Below are 23,532 nucleotides of genomic sequence, written 5' to 3' on the forward strand. Positions count from 1 at the left end.
ACGTGTGCTTAGAAGGCACTGTGTGGGCCTTGGGAATCAAACTCACGTCCTCTGTTAGATCATCCAGTGCTATTCACTGCTGAGCCATTTCTTTAGCCCCTATACATTTCTTTTTAAACATACTTCCTATTTTATTATCATTGCTTGAAGGGAATGTGTAGGATAGGAACTTTGGATTGAGGATTTATAAATTATGGGTTGAAGAATAAAGATGAACAAATGCAGGCCTTCTGTGAGATTCACCCACACATATGCCTCCATAGGCAGTCTTACATAGTTCTGCACAAACTAAAGGGCATGAAGAGAGCTTACCCTCTCTTATGTTGCTCTTCACACAATTTAAAACATCTAGTTCCCTCCTGCTTGATTGTTAGTACTCTCATATGCTGGCAATGCTTTAATTGGAGTGAATTTTATAAAATGATAAATAATTAGTAAGCATATACTAAATAGCACTATTCTGCATACTAGAAAACAGGTAAATACTAAAATGCTTGTTTTGAAAATTCTGTTACCTCGAGCAGGGATGTAGCTCTGTTGTTAGTGCTCATGCTCAGCATTTAAAAAGTCCTGGACCCAACCATTGGCATCCCATAAATGGGTGTGTGACTGTCTGTAAGCCAGCACTGGGGATGGAGGTGGAGGGCCAGGAGTGCAGAGTCTGCTCTGGTCACATAGCAATGGAAATGGCTTAGCTTGCTTGCTTTTTTTTTTTTTTTTTTTTTTGGTTTTTCAAGACAGGGTTTCTCTGTAGTCCTGGCGGTCCTAGAGCTCACTACGGACCAGACTGGCTCCAAACTCACAGAGATTCACCTGCCTCCACTTTCCTAGTGCCAGGACTTAAAGCATGCAGCAACACTGCCCTGCAACAGTCTAGCTTTTTAAAAAATAAAATAAAATTCTATGAGTGAAAATTTATATGAACTTCAGCGTTTCTGTGTAACAGAGTGGTACTGATGCATACCTTTAATGTGCATGTGTAGATAGTGTACCATATAATCTTACTGTATAATTTATAATTGATAATTTGTTCTGAGTACATTTATATCCTAGGGATCAAACCTAAACTTTGTGCACACTAGTCAAGTACTTATCTACTGAGATAGCTGTGATTTTTTTTTTTTTTTTAATCTGCGATGTTTTTTCTCCTTTGTCCAGGCTGTTCTTGCTGGAGATTTAATTCTTTCTGCAGCATCTATAGCTCTGGCACGGATTGGAAACACAGCTGTTATATCTATTTTAACCCAAGTTATTGAAGATTTGGTGCGTGGTAAGTTTATTCTAACTTTTTTATTTAGAATACCAATCCTGGTATTTAGCCAGGCAATAAAACCGTATCTCAAGTAATCCTTCTCCTTCTTGATAGGTGAATTTCTTCAGCTAGGGTCGAAAGAAAATGAAAATGAAAGGTTTGCACACTACCTTGAAAAGACCTTCAAGAAAACCGCCAGTCTGATAGCCAACAGTTGTAAAGCAGTATGTACGTTCTGTCTTTTTTCAAGTTGAAAAAGCCCACATTTATTTCCTGATGGCTAATTCTCCTAGAAACATTTAATTAGAGAATCTTAAAATAGCATCCCTAAATCCCAAAGTCAAAGAAAAAAGATTACATCCCAAAAAATTTCTGCTGTGTTTTCACTTTTGCTGTCTTCTTTTGGCATGAAAATAATGAACTTTTCTTTCATCTAAGAATCAATCAAAATATTTCCCAATCTAGGCTGGCAAGATAGCTCAGCAGGGAAGCATTTGCCACAAAAGCCTGATGTTAGATCCCTGGACCCTCAGAGAGGAGAGAAGCAATTCCAGGAGCTGTATTCTGACCTCCACACCTGTGCCATGGCACATGAGTGTCCATACTCAAACATGTCATACACACTTATAATAAAAAAAAAAAATCAATATATTTCCCAATCAAAACTATGTAATAGTCTCAACAACTCTTTGTCACAGTTGTTGCCACACTACTATTTCTGACATTTACCTTTAAAATGTTACGAAATAGTGGATTATTTCATAAATATTTACCTAGAAGAAAAATGTTTTAACTTTTAGATTGCACTAGTAGTCTGTATACTTGTTCATAAATAGTAGATCTAACCAAATTTATTATATCTCCTATATGTAAGCCATAATTTTCAGAGTATAAATTAACTAATAACATCTTCGCTTCACCTCCTCTCTGTTGTGATTTCTGCCTCTCAGCTTTATCCTAATATTTAAATCGCCATCTTTAATCTGTGTATTAATATGTATGATAGTCTTTGTTACTTCACACATAACAGTCTCTCCATAAAACTATTCCTGTGAGTAGCCATGTTTAGTGCCACATGCCTCTCCTCCTAACCCTTGGAGGCAGAGACAGGAAGAGTGTATGCTCAAAGTCAACCAGGACTACATGGTAGGTTTTAGGTCCACCCTGGGCTATAGATGACATCTTGTCTCAAAAACAAAACAGCAAAACTTTATCTGATTGTGTCTCAGACTAGCAGGCTTCAAGAAACCTGGAAGCAGTGGTCCCGTTTAATAGTCCTGTGCAATTAGGGCAACAAGAAAGGAAGACGTGTAAGGTCAGACGTAAATTATTGTCTTGGAACATTATTAGAAGGTTATAGTAAAAGGGGGCCTTTTTCTATCCCCTTGATAATGCCTTCATTTTGCCATGTTTCAAGAAACATATGAGGCGGGGGAGAAAAAAAAATGAGGATAATACTTTCTTCATAGAAAGATCTAATTGAAAGCAAGAGATGTTATATAGAACTGGCTGGCCATAGCCTCTTTGTCTTTCTGAGAGAGCTATTACATTTAATTCCCAAGAAATTAAATGGGGACTGGGGTTTTGGTTTTGTTTGTTTGTTTGTTTGTTTGTGTTTGGTTTGGTTTGGTTTTGGTATTTTGAGACAGGGTTTCTCTGTGTAGGCATGGCTGCTCTGGAATTCATTCTGTAGACCATGGTGACCTTGAACTCACAGAGATCTGCCTGCCTTTACCTCCCAAAAGTGCTGGGATTAAAGGTATGCCCCACTGCACCCAGCAAATGCAGTGTTTTTCAAGAAGACATGAAATATTATGATAGACCTCTTATAAATGGGTATCATAAAACTGTTGCATTGAGGCTTTACCTTTGGTTCTCAGCTCTCGCAAGGTCTAACCTTGAGCACTGGAGAGAGGGTTCAGCAGTTAGAATGTTTGCTGCTCTTGAAGAGGACCCAAGTTTAGTCCTCAGCACTCACATCAGGCTCACAACCACCTATAACTAGGAAATCTGACACCCTGTCTAGAAGATCTGTCTTCTTAGACAGATGTAGAAACATGCTCCTGTTAATCCAAGGCCAGGGCTAGAGGATTCCCATAAGTCCAAGGCTACCTACAGCTACATAGTGTGCATGAAAGAAATTGCCAAAGCTGCTGCTCCATTACTAGGGGAAGGTTATATTATGAATAAGAAAAAGAAAATATCAGAGGCAGCACTAAGGGAGGCAGAAGCAGGAGGATTGCTGTGAATTCGAGGCCACCTGGTCTACAAAGAGAATACAGGACAGCCAAGGCTACACAGAGAAATCCTGTCTCAAAAACAAACAAACAAACAAAATATATCAGAGGCATTGGTAAGAGTCCAGAAAGAAAGAAAAAGAAGTAATATGGACTTTGAAGTATATAACAGGTACTTAACGATTAGGGACTACAGTTGCCTGGGGACCAGCATTGTCTTTGATATGCAGCCATGGGTACATGTGTGGAGCCAGATGTCCCTTCTGCCAGAGGCAAGGGAAATAACTCCTTCTAGGGAAGGAAAACCTGTTTCACAAGTTCCTGAGGGATGCTAGACTTTTATCTAACCACGACAAATCCTTCTGTAGTCCAACTTTAGCTCATTTCTAGGTCTGTGTATTGCCTGAGATCTGACATGTTGTTCCTTTCTGTACATAAGAAAGGAACAATCTATCCTGAGGAATGACGAGTGTGTTAAGGGAAGTCCATTGATAATTTCACAGGTCTGCTGCTTCAGCTTACAAGCACTAGCAGCAGGTGGAGATGACCTAGATGAGTATGCTCTGGGCACAATGGAGCAGCTCTGAAAGGGACCAGGAACTAATTTACACAGTGGTGTATTCCTAGGTACTTGTGTCATCAGGGAAAGGCATCATCCCTACTCTGCTTAAAAAGCCAAAGATAATGTGTGTGTGCGAATGAGGAGATTGTTTTTAAGAGATTGTCAGGTAAATAGGGCCCATGAGATACCTCAAGTAAGGTAAGGTTGCCACAGCCTGGTGATCTGAGTTCAATCCCTAGGACCCACATGGTGGAAAGCCACATACCGAGACACACGTACACATACACACATAAGTAAATGAATAATAACTGTAATAAAAATAAGATAAGCAAGTACACAGTAGGTGTGTCTTAACATGGCTCAATTCAGATTGAAAATGAAATAGTTGAGAACTGGGAATAGCTTGGTGGCAGAGCACATACATCCTTAATGTGCTTAAATTCCTAAGTTCAATCCTCAGTATTAACCACCACCCCCCCCAAAAAAAAAATGAAAGAAAGAGAGAGAGAAAGAAGAGAAAGTGAGAAAAAAGAAAATGAAAAAAGTGTTCTGTGCTGACCACAAGGAGGTGTACTTGTAGTGTCCCAGAGCTGCCTATTAGAATAACAGCAAAATCATAGTGCGAGCATTCTGAATACATGTTCTTTATTTAAGTGCTATGGGAGGGAATAGTCCAGAGGTTTTAGGTATTTAAAATGGCTGTCTTAAATGCTGTTGGTGTTTAAGATGCAGACATGAACAAAGACATTCATGCAAAGGAAATTAGACATGCCAAAAGAGGGATAAAAATTTGGAGATGAGGTCATTACAGAACTAATGGGATTTCATAATGCTGTGAGATTTAAATGAAGCTTAGCAGAATTTTATTCAGTCCACTAAAGACATCATTGTCCCCTTACCATGCCTCCCTACCCCTTTTTATCCACCTACTGTGGTTTTAGTCAAAAGAATATTAGAATCCAGAGAGAGGGCTGGCTGGAGAAAGTGCTTTGAGGCTTTGAATGATATCAAAATAGAGTTGATGTTATTTTCAAAACATGGTTCACATTTTATTTGTATGCAGTCATGCCAAATGCACTCTGTAGCTGACCATGTTGTTCCCCAGGAAATTTGGTAGGAATGAGACAACAACAAAACATGTCTCTTTTCTTGTATGGTGCTGTCATTATCCTATCTGCTTCACCCAACACATCAGTATTGGTGCTTTGGGGCCCGTCCTTCCTATTTCATTTTGCATAAATAAGAAACATGAATATTATTTCCTGCTCTTTGTAAGCAGGAATAAATTAGACTGCTTAGTGTTTGTCCTGCTTACCTACACTGTGCTCTGGACGATCTCATGTTGACTGTGGAATCTTTATCAGTTGAAAGATAGTTGTACAGAGTGAGGTGTGCTGGTGCACACCTTTTCTTTTTTATCCCAGCACTCAGGGAACAGGAAGGTTGATCTCTAAGTTTGAGATACACTTGGTCTACATAGCAACTCTTAGTCCAGCCAGGACTACATAGTAAGTCCCAAAAGAAAACAACCAAACAAGGAAGAAATCACAGCTGTCCAGTATCTGTTGTGTGGCCATAACATCACTTCCTCAGTCAATCTCCTTTATACAGGCTTTTAGGTTTTCATTATACAATTATAACCCATGCTACCATGACTGTGTGTGTGTGTATATGTGTATGTGTGTGTGTTGTGAGGCTTACTTTCAGTGTAAAGTTAGACGCATGTGCAGTTTTGTTAAGCACCATTAGATCTCCTTACATTACTGCCAGCAGTTTGACTTTGTCTTCCTCTTTCCCTGGGGTTTGAATAGCTGAAATTCACACTAGATTGTTCAGCTTTTGACAATCCAGTTTGCTTTAATTACATCTGTCGCTTCTTGAGTCAAGCTGATTATCATTCAGATCATTTGGAATTTTGTCTTTATTATGTTGTTTGGAGACGTACCTGCCACAGTGCTTGTGTGAAGGTCAACAGTCTTGTGGAGCTGGCTTTCCCCTTCTAACCTTTATGTGGCTTCCAGAGATTGGACCCAGGTTGCAAGGCTTTTGGAGGCAAAAGTTCTTAAGATTAAGAGCTGTTTTCTTCTCTCTCCCCCGTCCCTTTCTCTCTCTCTGAATTATCTGTTTGTGTCTTTGACTCATGTATCCTGTATATATGCAGGGGACTTGTTGTATTTTGTTTGAGACAAACTTGCCCTGTATTCCAGGCTAGCTTGCAACCCATGATCCCATGATCTTCCTGCTTCAGCCTTTGGATTATTGGTGTACAAGATCACCTATAGATCTTTGTGATACTATGTTGCTTGTATTTTCTCTCCACCTGTTTAGAATATTTATATAATGGCACACACTCAAAGTCTCTACAGTATTTCATAATTTTTAAAATTATTTTTATGTATATGGGTGTTTTATCTTCATGTGTGTCTATGCACCATATGCAGTGCCTACTGAGGTCAGAACAAGGTGTCAGATACCCTGGGACTTGAGTTGTAGATGGTTGTGAGCTGGTGAGCAGCCAGTCATCTTAACTGCTGAGCCGTCTTCTCCTATCCCTCTAACTCTTTTTGTTATTTTGTTTGGTTGATTGTTTGGATGTTCTGTTTTGTTTTGAGACAGGGTTTCACTATGTGGCCCTGGCAAATGTAGAATTGTCTGTTAGACAAGGCTAGCCATGAATGCATAGAAATGCTCCTGCCTGTGCCTCCCAAGTGCTGGATGATGGATGTGTGCCACCATGCCTTCTGTACTATAAGACCATAATGCATACAATTTGTCCATCAGGGAATATCTCATCTTATGCTTATATGATTATACATTCCAAAGATAAGAGAGATCTTAGGCAAACTTTGCTCCCGCAGTGCAGTCAGTACTTCTCACTCTTTCTGAGATTCGTGGGAATGTGGTGTTAGGTATGGTCCTTAAAAAAGCACTGGGGCATAGCCCAGCCTGACTGTGGCATTTGCTTCAGGCAAAATAATTAGTCAAGCTCCTCTTTCTTTGGCTTGATTATTTTTCATGCTTCACTGACTGCCAGGAAGATGGGAGGCATCTCTCTGGTGCTGAGTACAAGCAGTTTCATATAACTTGCCTTCTTGCCATTTTGTGCCTCATTGTAGCTCTTTTCTGTCCCTTAACTTAGGGCATCAGGACTCTTTAGAATTGTCTTCTAGCTGAACAGGAATTTTGACTCTTCACCATGGAAGAGAGAGGCTGAAATGTCTAGTCAGTAAGGAGTTTACTACTGGGTTAGTAGATAAGATCCAGGAAGGGACAGTGCAGGCACACCTCAGCTTGCTGCCAGCTTGGGCATCTTTTTTGAACCCTTCTAGCTGTAGTTGTGTGCCACTAGAAGCAGCACTGCTGACTAAGAGAACAGCCTGTAGAGTCAGACATTTGGTTTCAGAGTCTGACTTATGTCTTAGCTATGTGTCTTAGCCTGAAATATTCAGCACCTGTTTCTCACAGCTCATAAGCAAATGAGCATATAAAAAACTCTTAGGATAATGCATGGGGGAATGCCCAGGATTTGTTAAATTTGATCATCATTAGCCATAAAAGTATTTACAGGCTATTGTGAAGCTTAAGTAATTCATAGCACTAGTTATATGTGCCATAAATGTGAATTCATTGCCTTTAAAATATAAGACATTTTCCATGTACATTTATTTTTATTTTTTTGAAGAAAGTTTATATTTCTGGATATCTGTCTTTATGTTGAAAAGACTAGAGATTGCTTCATTATTAGTTATTTCTGCTTGTTGGGGGGGATCATTTTATTCTGAGCTCAGCATATCGAGCTGCCTGAACTTTGCCTTTCTCTCACTCTGACCCAACTTGGTGGCTGTCTAGACTTCTTTTCAAAGTTGATCTCCATGTGGCCTCACAGAGTACTTGAAAACAAGAGCCTTTTCTCAGAGGCCATGGATCACACAAGTCTTTGCTTTAGAAAGCAATTAAGAGCTTTCGTACTCACTCAAATAAGGGCCTTTTTGGTGTATGCAATTTAATGCTGCTCTGCCAGCATAGCTGCAGACTTTATTATGTCTATCAGAAAGCATGCCCAGGGCTGGAGAGGGCTGAGTGCTAGAGCACTTCTTAGTATACACAAAGCCATGGGTTTGATCCTCATGTGGTCTCCTTTTGACCACAAAAGGAGAACAGAACACTAACAAAAATTACAGCTGAGCAATGATATGGTCAGCAGATCCTGTCTGCAACCTGCTCCTGGATGTACTGAACAAAGAGAAGGGGGATTCTTTTGTTTCCACTCAACTGTTTCATGTAGCCTCAAATCTGCAGTCTTCCTGCCTCACCTCTTGAATACCTGGATTATAGGTATGCACATCCATACCCAAATAAACAAGAGGATTAATTTCCTCCCTTCCTCACTTCCTTCCTTCTTTCCTTCCTTTTTATTCTGCCTGTTGTGCTGAAGCCCAAAACAATATGCTAGGTAAATGCTTTGTTATGGAGCTGTAGCCACAGTACTGAAGGGGAGTCTTTAATTTTTCTGCATTTTAATGAGGGGAGAGTTTAATTCCTGCACTCTCTAGGTGAGGAAACTGAAGCACAGAAGGGTCAGGCAGCAGATCATAGTCACTGGTAGTTGCTAGAGGCATACTTCCAGCCCCACAGGCTTCTGGAGAGCTTGTCTCTACTTCCCATGCTGGTGTCCAGGAAGAATGGGGTCTCCAGTAGAAAACTAAAGAAGTAGGCAGGTGCTTATTTATCACCACTGACCTATTTTATCTGGCTTCCTCACTGAGCATCAACAGAGACTTTTCTTTCCAATTGAGCAGTTTCCCTCTTGTTCTTTCCCAGTCTTTGATTTCTGAAAATGTGGCTGGGCCTGCTTAACATGCTCAACAGTACAGCAGGAAGTAGCTCCAGCGGATTAATGTGGATTAGCATGCTCCTCACTAACCAGCTTGTGTTTGAGGTTTTAAGTTTTACAAGTTCAACATGTCTCCTTTTGGAAGGTAGGGGTGCAAACAAACAGTCCCAATACAGTTAAGTTACTTCTGATGAGAGGGATGGAAACAGTAGGCCCAGGAAAGATTCTTCTTGTATTGAAAACACAGTATCTAAGACTGAACTGAGACCTAAGGCCATTAACAGACATAGCAAGAAACAACTGCATTCATAAAAAGTGTGATCACTACAACTGACTTACAGATGAGGTGCTTGGCAATGTTACATGTTTGATGAGATTCTACCCCTGAAATGAAGGTGATTCCTCAGGCCATTAAAGCCAGAAACTGCACTGAGTGTTGGAAGAGAGTGTTTTACACAATGGGATCTGTTTTACGTGCCAGAAAGGTTTGCTTAGCTCATCATCAAAATTTAGTCTTATGACTCTTTGTCCAAAGTATTCTTTATCTTGTTTGAAAGAACAGGAGGAGGAAGACTAGATTCCTTAGAATTTAAGAAAATGGAGACAGCAAGGTGGCATTTTGTGTATGAGTCTGCCAACCTGAATCCAATCCCTAAAGTCCATGTAAAGATGAAGAAAAGTGATACCAGAGTGGCTCCCACACACCCTCACACACATTATGCACACTCACAGGTACTAAAATAAATGTAAGAAAATGTGCTGCAGTTGTAGCTGGATAGTAGAGTGATTGTCGACCTTGTATGAGGCCCTGGGCTCTAGTCTCAGAAATACACAAAAGAAAACACCACTTTCTAACATGTTGGGTCTCCTTTTGGTTCCAGCATCTCCAGTAGTCTGTACCATTGGCTCAGTGCTCTTGCGGAATGTGTGGGTGGCTCCTTCATCACCATGGGATGCCTTGCGCCTAGATGCCACAGCTTAGCAGAATCTTCTTTTTGTTCTAGGTCTCTCTCCTGGGTTGCCCTGACCCAGTGGTGCATGAGATTGCCTATCAGTACGGCAAAAACATTGGAATAGCATTTCAGGTTGGTGTGCTTGTTTGTGGAAATGGTGCCATATCGGTAAAGCCTGCACTCTCCTCAGTGTAGAGCAGTCAAAGCAGTGAGGACAGTGCAGCTCAGTGGGTGTACTCATCTCTCCTCTCGCCAGCTCATAGATGACGTATTGGACTTCACCTCATGTTCTGACCAGATGGGCAAGCCAACGTCTGCAGACCTGAAGCTAGGCATAGCCACCGGCCCTGTCTTGTTTGCTTGCCAGCAGGTAGGTCTTATTCTCTTTGAAACACTGCTGAGGAACCCTCTGGAACCAATATCTTCAGGCACAGCTGGTGAACTGTGAAATAAAAAACAGCTGGAGGCATTTAGATAAGGGACCACAGATTTGATCCTGGTTTCATAACTGATGTTAGGGTGGTAATTTCACTTCTATAACCCTTATCTCTGAAATACAGATTGTAATCTCCTCAGTTGTTGTCAGGGCTACTTGATGTAACACTCATTATCTTGTAAATCATTAGTACTGTTTGAATTTCATGTGTTTTGGTTTTGCAAGGTTGACAATTCCTACTCTTGTGATTGGGTATGCCTCAAAGCAGGTTCCAAGGTTGTGTCTAAGTCTGAGAAAGTCATAATATCTAGAAGTTTAATGCACTCTGAGAGAAGCCTTGGAGCCTGAGCCATTGCTTCAGGATGTGAAGAAGTCAACTGAATGCACTAGAACCTTCCTTTTCCAGATTGAGAGAAGGAAGTAAGGAAAGCTGCTTTCAAGTCCTCCTTAACTATATGAGATGCTTAGGAAGCTCAGCAGTGACTGTCAGGGTAGCCATTTCATAGTATCCTCTGTAGATCCTGACCATATGCTTTGGCTATGCCAAATGCTGCTTAAAACAAGTGGGCCATTAGCTCTGTGTAGTTATCATTAAAACTCATCTGAGTGGCATTTAATTGTTGGCAGTGTAATGAAACAGTTTTCACCAATCTAAAAATTTTAAAGTATCAGTTTTTTCATGAATCTTGCCTGTATTCTTTCTTTAAAATTTAAGTCATAACTTCTCTAGCACATAGTAGCTCCATTTTGTTATTAAAACCAATGACCTTTCTTTTGATTTATTTCTGATTCAAGAAAGAGAAGCTAGCAGAGCCTAGGGGCGGCTGAAGCCTGGATGGCCGGGCTGGGTACCATGGACAGTCTCAGTCAATTAAAGACTAAAGACTATGAACAGAGATGATGGGGCACTTTAGTAGAAATTTCTGTCTTCATTGCCATGCTTCATCGTCTCAAACATTTGAGGTGAAGATAAGAAGTGAAAGGTGTGCAGTTCAGATACAATGGCCCAGGCCTATAACCCCAACACCCAGAGGCATTGATGTTGGAAGATCATGAGTGTGAGGGCAGTCTGGGCTACATAAAAAAAGAAAGATAGAAAAAACCCTCAAAAAAATTAAAAACAAAATACATTCTATGAATGGTAAGTCCCTTCTCCCATGATACTGGAATATATTAACTCAACAGCCCAGTATTCAGGAAGATTATTAATATATATGCCAAGTTTAGAAAAAAAAATTTAAGAAAACCTTTTTTACATTAGTGCTTCAGTAAACATTTTCTGTTATACCATAACTACCTACAAACACAGACATAATAATCCTGAGCCATTTGTGTATAAATGAAGGTATATCTGGTAATAGAAAATTTAATCACTGGCCAGCATTTGTTGAACAATTACAGTCGCAGGTTAGCATGCATGAACAAAGGACAGCATGAGCCACGCCTCAAGCCAGCTAGCTCAGGAAAGATCAGTTAACTAGGCCCTGAGCCTTTCCCTGGTTCGTCGAGAAAGAGTTTTGGTTTCCTCCGCTTTTAGAAGTCTCAGCAATTATAAATACTTGTCATGAACTCCATGAAACAAATGAAATGGACTGGCTTCTTTTGAGTGTTTCATTACATAAGTTCTTATGAAACCAATTTACTGTCCTCTACACAAAGGATTGATAGCTAATTATATGTTCAGATACAGTGGGACACAGTAAGAACAGAAACTGAATGCACAGCTCTTACAATTGGCCTGCAGTAAGATGGGAAAATGCTGAGATACTGTATTTGGTTGGTTGGTTGGTTGGTTGGTTGGTTGGTTGGTTAATTGTTCTCGAAGTACGGGCAAGGAAAAGGAACAGAAGGTTACACAGACTATGGTTTTATGTGTGCCTTACTGAGAAATCCCAGAGTCATGAGGCACCCAGTTCTGCTGACCCGACAGCACTTTCCCTTAAGAAACAGTGCAGCCTCAGAAAGGAAGCACATGATGATGCTGAGCAGGAAGTGACCCTAGACAGAAACTCATTTTGCATTTTGGCACATGGGCCAAAAGTTAACCAAATATATATTCATACCTAAGCAAACTTGTATTTATACATTGCTCTTAAAACTCTGAGTTTAGGCTCTTTTATGGATTATGCTGTTAAAAAGAGGTTTTTAGCAAGAAATCTGTCAAAAGTTCATGGGCCTTAAAAATAACTTGGGATGAATCAAGTTTAAAAAATCATACAGAATTATACAGTATCTTGCTTTAATAAAAACTGTGTTGATTTTAGTTTATAAAGGGTTCTTTCTTACATTGTCCCTGATGTCACAATTCTACTTTGTGGTAGATAACTGCTTGTTCTATGAATGAAACTGATGCTCATGTCTGGCCAAAATGGAACATCTGGTAGATGGCACAGAAGGCGATTGAACATCTTTCCCAAGTCTTCTAAGACCAGCATTCATTTTACTACACTTGAATTGCTCGAGCAACTAACAGTGTGGATAACAGTACCCAGTAGGTCTGCCCACAGACCAGGTAACTGGTGTGCCCTAGCACTGGAGATACTCCGCACACGATTATCCACTATTAGTATTGATTAACATACCGTTTACTAGCGTTGTGAGGTGTTGTAAGCCTTTCCCAGGAACAGGTGTCCTGTCCACAAATTTGCCTTTGAAGTAATCCATCCTAGGCCTTCCCCAAGCTGGTGGAAGTCGTCCTGCCTTAGTTTCCCAAGTACTAAGATAACAGCCTTGTCCACCAAACCCTGGCTTCTTTCCTCTTTAATGCTGTATGCTCAATGATCTGAGCATTAGGATGTGCTGGACTAAGAACTGTTTCACTGACTCCTATTTTTGGTATCTTTGGGAAGGATTCCCTGATGACTGTTGTTCAGGGACCTGAAGTGCATCAGGAGGCTGTTGCTCGATGGTGGGGATTAGCCTCGCATTGTGTATGACCCTGGATTTGGTTCTTAATGTGCACATGCACCACACACACATAAATGCTTCATGATTCCCGGAGAAGTCTGTGATGATAGAATATTAGCATATTCTGTGTATATTTTCTTCAAGGGCAAAAACTTGAACACAGTTGGTAGAGTGCTTGCCTTGCCTGCACAATTCCCTGGGCCCCTGCACTTGGGACGTAGAGGCAGAAAGATCAGGAATTCAAAATATTACCAGCTATATAGTGAATTAAAGGTCATTCTGGGCTACATGAGATTCTGCCAAGAAAAAAATAAATAAAAGAAAACGAGAAAAAAAAAAAAAAAAAAAAAAACAAGTGCAAACCAACCAGAGCCAGAGGCAGCTGTCTGTAATTAATTGTACATAGAAACTACTGGACAAGAATTGGAAATACATTTATCCTAAACAAACAAGTCTCTGCCCTTTTTCTTTAGAATTCCTTGTGCATTAACATGATAATGTTTACCTGAATTTGCTGTGCTGTCTCAAGCTTTATAATTTTTCTCAAAATATGTTTTTGAAAAAACTTGAATGCATTTTTCTTGTAATATCTGACAGCCATTTTTGCTGTTTGTGATGCCCCAAAAGGTACAGTTAATTAGAAACATTTGTCTTTTTTCTTGCTTCGACTTGCTGATTCCCCTCCCTAAAGATAATATTTGAACATATAAATGTGGGAAGTATATGAGTAAGACATAATGATATCTTTCAATTTGAAAAACAGTTTGAGATAATCTTTGGCTATTTATTCTGTATTTCTTAAAAATCTCCATACTAAGTCTTTCAATGACAGAAAAAATACTTAGAAAGACACTAGAAGTGAGACTCCATTAGTTTAAAAGCTCTCTTAAAGAACTTTCCTTTGAGCTGTTATTGATAACCATGGACCTAAGTGTCAGGCCGGTCAGCAGCCCCCCCGCCCCAGATGCCCAGGCTTATGCCACAGTGGTGACTAGCTGGTGTCTTAGAATTATCCAGGTTTCAGATCTCAATGAACTGATCACCTTGAAGTTGTAAGAACAGATTTTAGAGTTAGAATCTGATTCACTCACAGATTGTTTATCTACTTGTAAAACTGCATGAGCAAGCAAAAAACAAAACAAAACAACAAAGTCTTCTCACTGAATCTGGGGCAAAAACCATCTTCCTGTTTCTCAGTTCTTCCTCACATATAGAGGGGAGTAGGGCTAAATAGGAAGCTTCTAGAAGTTTGATATTTTCATACTGAAATTTACATGCTGTTATTTCAAAGGAGAAAAAAGAGGAATGTAGTCATGCTCACTGCAATTTATATTTCTTTAGAATTTTGCTTTCTTGGTGTTTTTGCAGTAAAAGCTTCAGAAAAACTACAATATTTTATTTATCACACATAACTCATACTGAAAAAAAGTAAAAGCTTATATATCATAAACTGGGAATCTTGCTAGATGCCAAAGACACCATCGCATCTGCTTTAAGATACTGCCTATAAATAAGCAGGTGGGAGAGAAATATTTAAATACTAAAAGAAAGGCCTAAAGGCTTGACTTTCTAACCACCAAAATTATGATTGATTTCTTGATTTGTTTCTGTTAAAACTTAGTAAAATTAAAAAAAAAAAAAAAAACTTTTTTTTGAGACAGGGTTTCTCTGTGTAGCCTTGGCTGTCCTGTACTTGCTTTATAGACCAGGCTGGCCTCAAACTCAGATCCTCTGCCGCCCAGAGTGCTAGGATTACAGGCGTGCACCACTGAGCCCTGTAATTTTATTCTTGAAAGACCAGTAACTAATGCAACTTAAGTTACATTCTGTACATTTAGCTGCCTCTACACATTGACAACTTAGTTTCTAAACACGTACTTCTCTAGAAGAACTCGTTTGGTTAGGGCTTCTCTGTGTGCCCTGTTTTTCCTTCTGCAGATTCCATGGTCACTATTACAGGACAACTTATTTCATCCTTCAGGTATAGAGCCAGGAAAACTGGCAAAAGAAAGAAGGCTGAGATTGAGGAACTCACTCAGCTGGGGTGGCTGCTGGCAGAACCTAGACACGAGGCCTGGGTCTGGAAGTGGTGTGTGTTGTCCTGGCTTTGTCCTAGTGATGGTCCTCCTACATAACTGCTACAAAATGAAAATAGAAGACATTTTCATTACTGACTTTAAGAAATTTATATTGTGTGTATGTGCATGCACAGGCGGAGAGACGGGCAGCTGGGCAGACTTTTCAGGAGTCTTGTTCTCTCCTTCTGCTGTGGATTCTGACATAAAACTCCAGCTGCCAGACCTCTGACCCAGTGAGCCATCGCTCTAGCCTGGCTTTTCGCCACTGTGCCTTTTTTTCTCCTATAATTTGTGTTGCAGTGAATTAGTTTTCTTGGGCCAGCCATTGAACTTAGAAAAGCAGAAGGAAGAGTTTTCCTCCCCTACAAAGTCTCCAAGTCCACAAGTTTTTATTTCTGTGGTGTTAGGGAAGGAAGCAAAGCTCTTAACATGCTGAGCAAATGCTCTAATGCTGAGCTGTACGCCTACCCCTCTCATACCTCAGTACACTGACCTGGTTGATTGGTATCTCTGTCTCCTCTAACCCAAAGATGTGTATTAAAATATTGGGGAAGTTTTGATAATCATGACACCAGTATGATCAGATGTGTTAGGAGTAGGATCTAGACCTCCACCTGCAATATCCCATACACATGCAGATGATTCCAGTGTGCACCCTAACCTCTCCCTAAACCAGCTGTTTTCAAAATGCAGTCCTAGACCAGCAATGTCAACACCACCTGGAAATGAATTTAAAAAGGCACTCTCAAACCATATCCAACTGAATTAAAGCCAAGAAGCTCGAAGTACTTTGTCCTCATGGAACTTACTCAATACTGACTACAGATAGAACAGTTAGTTCCTTTTTAATATGTATGTGCATCGAGGTGTGCACCGCCCTTCGAGGGCAGAAGAGTGTCAGATCTTGTGGACGTGGAATTACGGGAAGTCTGTGATCTTCCTGGTGTAGGTGCTAAGAACCCCACAGCCCCTACAAGAGCACCAAGTGAGCCATCTCTCCAGCCCCCAGTTTTTGTTGTTTTATTTTCTATAGTTACAAACAAATACTAAAAATGCGTAATTCCTCCTGAAAACAATAACTAGATTTCCCTTCTTTATGGTTAGTTCCCAGAAATGAACGCTATGATAATGAGACGGTTCAGCTTGCCAGGAGATGTGGACAGAGCTCGGCAATATGTGTTACAGGTAAGACTATTTGTAAAGGACATTTTTTTTTCTTAATCTTGTTTGTGCACATGCATGTGCCTAGCACATATTTGAAGGTCAGAGGACAACTGGTAAGAGGGTGTGTATCCCAGGGATCAGCTCAGGTTATCAGCCTTGGCAAGCAAGCACCTGTACTGATACATCTTGCCTCCCTTCCAGGTAGACCATTTTAAATACAAAAGGCAACAGCAGGCACCGTAGCAAACATTTTACCTACAGGGCAAGTTGGTCACCTTGATTTGACGAAAACTGGGATACTCATTTTAAAAATTTACTTTTATATTTGTGGTACCTTTGTGCTGTGCTTAAAGGAGTTGGTTCTCTTCTTGCCCCATGTGAGTCCTGAAGAATGAACTTGTTCAGGCTTGGCAACAAGCTCCAAGCTCACTTCCTAAATGGTTTTAACAGCCTACTCATAAATAACTGTTTCCAGTAAAAGTAAATGGGTCCTAAAAACCTGAACCAACATGGTCAACTATACCTTCCTGAGAGCTCTTCTTTTACAGGGAGAACTATTTTACACTGTTCAAGACCTAGAGGCTTGTGTTAAACATGGTGTTGTATGTCTTAAGAAATTTCTCTCAGACACCGAAGGGTTTTGTTTTGTTTTGAATAATTATTTCCAGAGCTTCGAAGCCTTTGACCTGAGTTCAATTCCAGGGACTCATATAATGGAAGGAGAAAATCAACTCCTGCAAGTTTTCCTCTTATATTCACATGTGCCCTGTCATGTGTATACTCACATCCACACACTAAACACAATACAAATGGATTTTTTTAAAAGAAGAATGATCAGTTTCCAAATATATAGTTCTCTGGAGGCCACAGGTTAAATGCATGCAATGGAGTAAGCAAACAAGCATGGTATGAGATCATATTTAGTGTGCAACACATGAAAGAATTCTAAGTAAATATGTTCCCAGTGTTTTAGTGAGTGCTTAGCGTGCTATAAAAACTCAACTCCAATATAACCGTAGAAATAACAGTGCAGCCATCCTTTGGTATCCCCGAGGGTGTCAGAACTTCTCCCTAGATATCAGAAGATGTGTTCAAATTTTTAGAACATTGCTTTATACTTTAAACTATTTTTGGATTGTTTATGGTACCTAATTATAATATGATTGTTTAGAGCAACGGATACATAAAGAATGATAATGATGATGTACATGCCCAGGTTATGTACAAAAGCATGGTCTTAGAAAGCTAATCAAGGTCTCAAGTGATCAGTGATACTGAAGAGGGAAATTTTAATTCTAATAAATACTACTATTCCTTTCAAAAGCCAACCTGTCTTGGTGACACAGGCATGCACTTAGAAAACAAATTTGACAAAGTCCTCTAAATCCTAGATCCTTTCCCACTCAATGGGGGCTTCTAAATCCTATTTCTTCATTCAGTATGTATGGACGACTCGGGATTACTAAAGAGCTGGTTAAAACTTACTGAGCAGGTCAATGTGAGTATAAAGACTGAACACTATAAATGGGAGAATCCTCAAAGCTAGTAAATTCTTACAAGACCTTTTTTAAGCTCCCTGGTGCCAGGTGCTAATCAGTGCTTTGTACGTGTCAACAAGTGCTCCACCTGTAAGCCATCTCATGCCCATCCTATTATTCGACTCACAGAACAGAAATAATCCCAAAAACTGACAAATGGGATTATATATAAAAGCATCTTCATGATCAAAAGACACCATACACAATGAGAAAAATAAAATCCTGTCAACAATAGACTATATATTTAAGGCCAAAATATATAGTCAAATTGAAAAATTCAAATACTAATTTAATCATTTACTAAGTAGGCTAATGAACTAAACAGATGGTTTTTAAAAGAAATACAAATGACCAGTAACTATTTGAAAATATGTTCAACATTCTTAGCTTTAGAGAAATGCACATTCAAACTGGGATTCCATCTTAACCACCATCACAATGGCTATTATCAAGAAAACAACAATAAATGCTGGTTAGGGTCTGGGGTTAAAGGAATCCTTACTTACTGCCAATGGGAATGTAAAGCCATGTGCCAACTATGGAAGTCAGTGCAGAGAACTACCATATGACCTATGTCTACCACTCCAGGACATATATCTGATGGACCCTTAAGACAGCACATAACTAGAGATACTTACAGTCCATGTTTAATGTTGGACGGTTCACTGTAGCTAATAAATAGAACTAACCTAGGTGTTCATCAACTGGTGAATAAAGAAAATGTGATATATATGCACAGTGGAAATTTAAACAGCCATAAAGAAAACGAAATCAGAGTTGGAAAGATGTTAGGCAAAGTGAGTCTCAAAAAGAATCGTTTCTCATAAGCAGAGTCTAGATTTAAATTTAGAAAAAAGATATTAGAGGAAGAGTTAATAGAATAGATTTACATAAAAGCAGGAAGGGATAACCTTGAGAAAGAGGACCAGTAACAAGTGTGGAATTAATAAGAACCAAGTGTAATGTATATATGCATGTATGCATGCATGTACGTAAAGGCCATAATTGTAACAGGTATTTCAGGAAGAGAATCTACAAAGTGGTCACTACAAAAGGCAAAGATACCAAAACTGGCTCTGTATAATAAACACACTGGATGCCAGAAGAAAATGGAGGAAGAAGGCCTTCCAAAGGATGTCTAAGTAAACATTTGGAATTCTCTACTGAGTTAAACTGCTAAATAAGTCTTCAGGCAAGTGAAGTCACACTTAGAGAATAAAAAGTTGGTTTCTCCTTGGTTGTGATCATGCATCTTTTAATCCCAGCACTTGGAAGGCGAAGGCAGATCAGTCTCTCTGAGTTTGAGGCCAGCCTGATCATCTATATAGTAAGCTGTAGGCCAGCCAGGGTTAGAGTGAGACCCAGTCTTGAAAAGAAAATTAAAAATGTTGGTTTCGCACATATCCTTTGTAGTAAGTTATTTATTTGCGCTAGTACTTACATAAGATGTGTTAAAACACCAAGGAGAGAAAGCCAAACGGCACAGAAAACTAAACTCTGACATGTTCTGAATAAGGTTTTTCACCCAAATACTAAGAATATTGTATTCTCAGTAACTGATTGTGAATCTCAGAGAAGTGTTTAATGGCACAAAGGAGACAGAAGTAATGGTGTCCTCATACAAGAGGAAACTAGAAGTTAATCTGCATGATGGCAAAGGTAATCCACAAAAGAACTTAAGTCAGTGAGATAATGCTTAGATTAGGAAACTCTGTAGATAGGCTATGTCATTTCCAACAGGAAAGGCAACAGATGGCAGAAACCAGCTTTTTCATCCATTTAGATTTTCATTTTAAAACAGGAAGGTTTCTTGTTTGCTTGCTTGTTTGGTTGTTTGTTTTTTCATAGGACAGGGTTTCTCTGTGCCTTGTCTGTTCTGGAACTCACTCTATAGACTAGGCTGGCTTCGAACGCTTGAGATCCACCTGCTTCTGCTTCCCAAATACTGGGATTAAAGATGTGCACCACCAGCACCCAGATTAGGTAGAAGTTTTTAAAAGTCTTAATGCTTCTGTAAAAATAACAGTAAATGGCTGGCTGCATGACAGCTGATCTCTGCATGTGTGAGAGAGCTAAAGAAGAGTGTTTACATATGAAGAGGTAAAGTACAGAAATCGGCAGCCACTTGCTGGGAAAAGAACCTCAGGCATAGTCTGACTCATCTGATCTCAGAAGGTATTAATCTATCATAAATCAGCAATCCAGGAGCTGACCAGTGATCTCTGCTTTTTTTTTTTTTTTTTGTCTCCTGTAGAGTGACGGCGTGCAACAAACTACCTACCTCGCCCAGCAGTACTGTCACGAAGCAGTGAGAGAGATCAGGAAACTTAGACCATCCACAGAAAGGGATGCCCTCATTCAGCTTTCAGAAAGTGTCCTCACAAGAGACAAATGACTATACTTTCTGTTCTTTCTGGCAGCTATTTTACCAGACTGTGCCTAATGAATTTTGTGAAATGATATTTGCTTCATGTGCAGATAACCAAAAATCATTTTAGAAAATAATTTCAACCTTACTATTGATGGGCAATTTTTTTTATTGGCAAAGTTTTTCAGTAAACTTTTTAAATGTAATTAAACCAGTGTCATTATAGTCCTATAAATTCTAATCGAGGTATCCTGATGGTTATATGTGGTATTGTTTACACTGTTAATGCCCACATGTAAAGCCATTACACAAATAAATAATCAACGTTAAAATTCAAGTGGTTTGTCTTTGTGTTTACCATAAGATTAAAGGCCAAAGAATTTAAGTCTGTATTTAAATTTAAATCCACATTAGTTATATTTTAACAATATCCAAATTTTTTCATATAGGAGCATAGTTTATTATAAAAGACTGTAGATAAAATTTAGACAACAGGTTATTTACAAATTAAGAAAACATTCTGCTTCAAAAAGAAAAAGCATAATATAGCTATCTGATCACTAATGATATAATACTTCAAAAATAACAAAGGTAAAATATATATGAATAGTTACTGATTTGGTAGGAACAATGGTCTTTAATTTTCAGAAATAATTTGCACCACTCTCACCATTTACTATACTGTCATAAATGTAATTCTCAATACATAGAAACCCACACTTGTGTGATCTACTTTAATATCCGAAGCAGTACAATTATATACAAAAGACATATCCCTCAAGCCCTCCCTTAATCAAGGAGACACACAAAGTGCATGTGTTGCATTTCAGTTACAATACAAACCTGCTTGTTACCTGTTTCCAAATTAATACATGGCCTACTTTCTTTTCTAATTACTGTAAAATTTTATGTTGCTAGTCCCAGGTAATGGATTAATATGCCTATCCACAAACTGCATCCATGTTTACAATATTTAAATTCCTTTCACTGAACCAGTGTAAATTCAGTCTAATTAAGACCAAAGGACTAGTGTGGCATTCCTTCTGATTCTTACACATAGAATATCATATGCTTACTTTGACACACTGTTTAGCTCCAAAATCTGCAAAATTCTGTCACATTAAGATAAAGCTAAAAATATCTTCAGGCTAATGCATTGAGAAAATAGAACCATAATTCTACAATAAATCTTTTTGGGTTGTTTTTTTTTTTTGTTTTGTTTTGTTTTGTTTTTTTTGGCGGGGGGGGGGGAGGATGTGTGCCTGCATATGCACAAACACACACGTTTAAAGCAAACCAGTAAAGGAGAGAGCAAAATCCTTTGGTTCACTTATATATTTATGAATGGAAAAATTTATAATGCAAATTTTACCCATTAAAAAACTTAGATACAAATTACAACATTACAGATAATCTTTCATTTCATGGAGAACTTAAGAGACTCAAGTATGAGTACTCCAGATAAGTGTTACACAAATTGGAAGCATCTTGAATTGTTAAGTATATTTCAATACATAAAATTTTATGCATGCTTTAAACACAGTATTTTTTTTAAATGAGAATTGAAACCAAAAGTCTGACCAGCACCAGCACTGAACTTCTCTGATTTTCCTATTAGTCGGACATGTTAGTGACCACGCTGCACTGAAACATGTAATGGTGCATACTGAACCATGATTTGTTAAACAGAATAATCCACATTCCCAGAATATTTAGGCTGGTCACAAACTATCAATATGTGAGTACATACGCATAATCAATTACAGGCAGTCTCCGGTATGAATTGCTGTTCAGCAATATTTGAACTGCTTCCAAAATTTATGCTTACAGGTAGACACCCAAATATACCGGTAAAACATGTCCTGAAAATATGGGCACATTTTAAACATTAAAACAATTCTGTTAACCATACAGTCCCACAGTACAATGGAGTAATAACCTACATGAAAAGAAAGCAAAAGAAATAAAAGAAAAAACACTAATCAGTATAGTGCATGATTGATTCAACATAGTTCCCAGGGAAGAGTCCAGTCACTCGATTGCAAACTCCTTCAAACCAGCCATCATCATTCTTCTTTATGACATAGATGATTGCACCCTCTTTAAAGGACAGCTCATCATCCTTGTCTTTTGTATAATCATATATTGCAACAACTGTGGAGGAAACAAAGTATGACATGTGAGAACTATCGCCAATATTTGAATTTTAAAATGTAATGCCAAATAAATCTATAGTATAGGAAAACCTAGGAGGACTTAACTTTCCTTCCTTCATTTTCTTTCATTTTTTTAAATTTTTTCTAGACAAGGTTTCCCCGTATAGCCCTGGCTATTCTGGAACATGCTCTATAAACCAGGCTGGCCTCAAACTCACAGAAATCTGTCTACCTCTGCCTCCTGAGTGCTGGGATTAAAGACATGTACCACCACTACCACCCAGCTGGTATTTTTCTATCAGTGTAAGTAAGTGACCAACCAAGTCTCTAAATCACTAACCTGCTACTATGGTCAGGGTGACAATTATGATCACACTAAAGGCGGCACTGGGTTCTACTAAACCTCGTTAAGAAACATCAGAGGACCAGTGAGATGACTTAGCTTGTAAAGGCACTTGCTGCCAAGCGTAATGATCTGAATTTGACCCCTAGAGGCCTCCATCGTAGAAGAGAACTCTGATCTTCATAAACACAAGTGGCATATACACTCCCCCATAAAATAAAAGAAGTAACAATTTTAAAATCCTTGAATTTAGGTGGTTTTAGTTTTGTTTTGGTTCTCTGAGACAAGCTCTTACTATTTAGCTTAGACTGGTCTCAGAGTTTTGGTTTTGCCTTAACACCCCAAGAGCTAGGATTATCATCAGTCTGCACTCCAACAGAATTTGGAGCTTGGTCAGTATTTCTATTGATTCAGACAAATATACATGGAGTATCTAAGCAAAGTGCCATTTTATAAATGCATTATACACAAAGCTACATAGCCATTCAGTAAACCAGGTAACAACTCAAGATGTCTAATTTGAGTGCACCACACATTTAATGGGAAATAAATCCACTTATTCAAAATCCCATGTTAACTGATGGGGATAAATTCAAGATTTTAAAATTAAAAAAAAAAATTCTACTCCTTTAAGTTTTGTTTTTAAAGATGGCAAAAGTAAGGGAAAACCCAGCAATTGTGACACAAAGTTTAAGATATACCTT

The 23,532-nt window shown here is 38.9% G+C and overlaps 2 protein-coding genes across 6 annotated transcripts in view; one reads left to right on the forward strand and one right to left on the reverse strand.

Moving 5' to 3' along the window:
- The window catches only part of Pdss1 (decaprenyl diphosphate synthase subunit 1), a 43,214-nt gene extending 22,548 nt beyond the window's left edge, over positions 1–20,666 (forward strand). The window contains exons 6-11 of the mRNA XM_055608575.1: positions 1,159–1,270; positions 1,367–1,476; positions 9,890–9,970; positions 10,095–10,208; positions 16,364–16,444; positions 20,216–20,666. Of these exons, the coding sequence (XP_055464550.1) occupies positions 1,159–1,270; positions 1,367–1,476; positions 9,890–9,970; positions 10,095–10,208; positions 16,364–16,444; positions 20,216–20,356 (639 nt within the window). The 3' untranslated portion in view covers positions 20,357–20,666. The remainder of the gene's footprint in view (positions 1–1,158; positions 1,271–1,366; positions 1,477–9,889; positions 9,971–10,094; positions 10,209–16,363; positions 16,445–20,215) is intronic.
- Positions 20,667–21,646: 980 nt separating this feature from the next.
- Positions 21,647–23,532, reverse strand: part of Abi1 (abl interactor 1) — a 64,807-nt gene continuing 62,921 nt past the window's right edge. For all 5 annotated transcript variants that reach the window (XM_055608579.1, XM_055608576.1, XM_055608581.1 and 2 more), the window contains one exon: positions 21,647–22,483. In XM_055608579.1, coding sequence (XP_055464554.1) covers positions 22,308–22,483 — 176 coding nt within the window. In that variant the 3' untranslated portion in view covers positions 21,647–22,307. The remainder of the gene's footprint in view (positions 22,484–23,532) is intronic.

Source organism: Psammomys obesus, unplaced genomic scaffold (genome assembly GCF_907164565.1).
Source record: "Psammomys obesus unplaced genomic scaffold, mPsaObe1.curated_primary_1811, whole genome shotgun sequence".
NCBI classification, from domain to species: domain Eukaryota; kingdom Metazoa; phylum Chordata; class Mammalia; order Rodentia; family Muridae; genus Psammomys; species Psammomys obesus.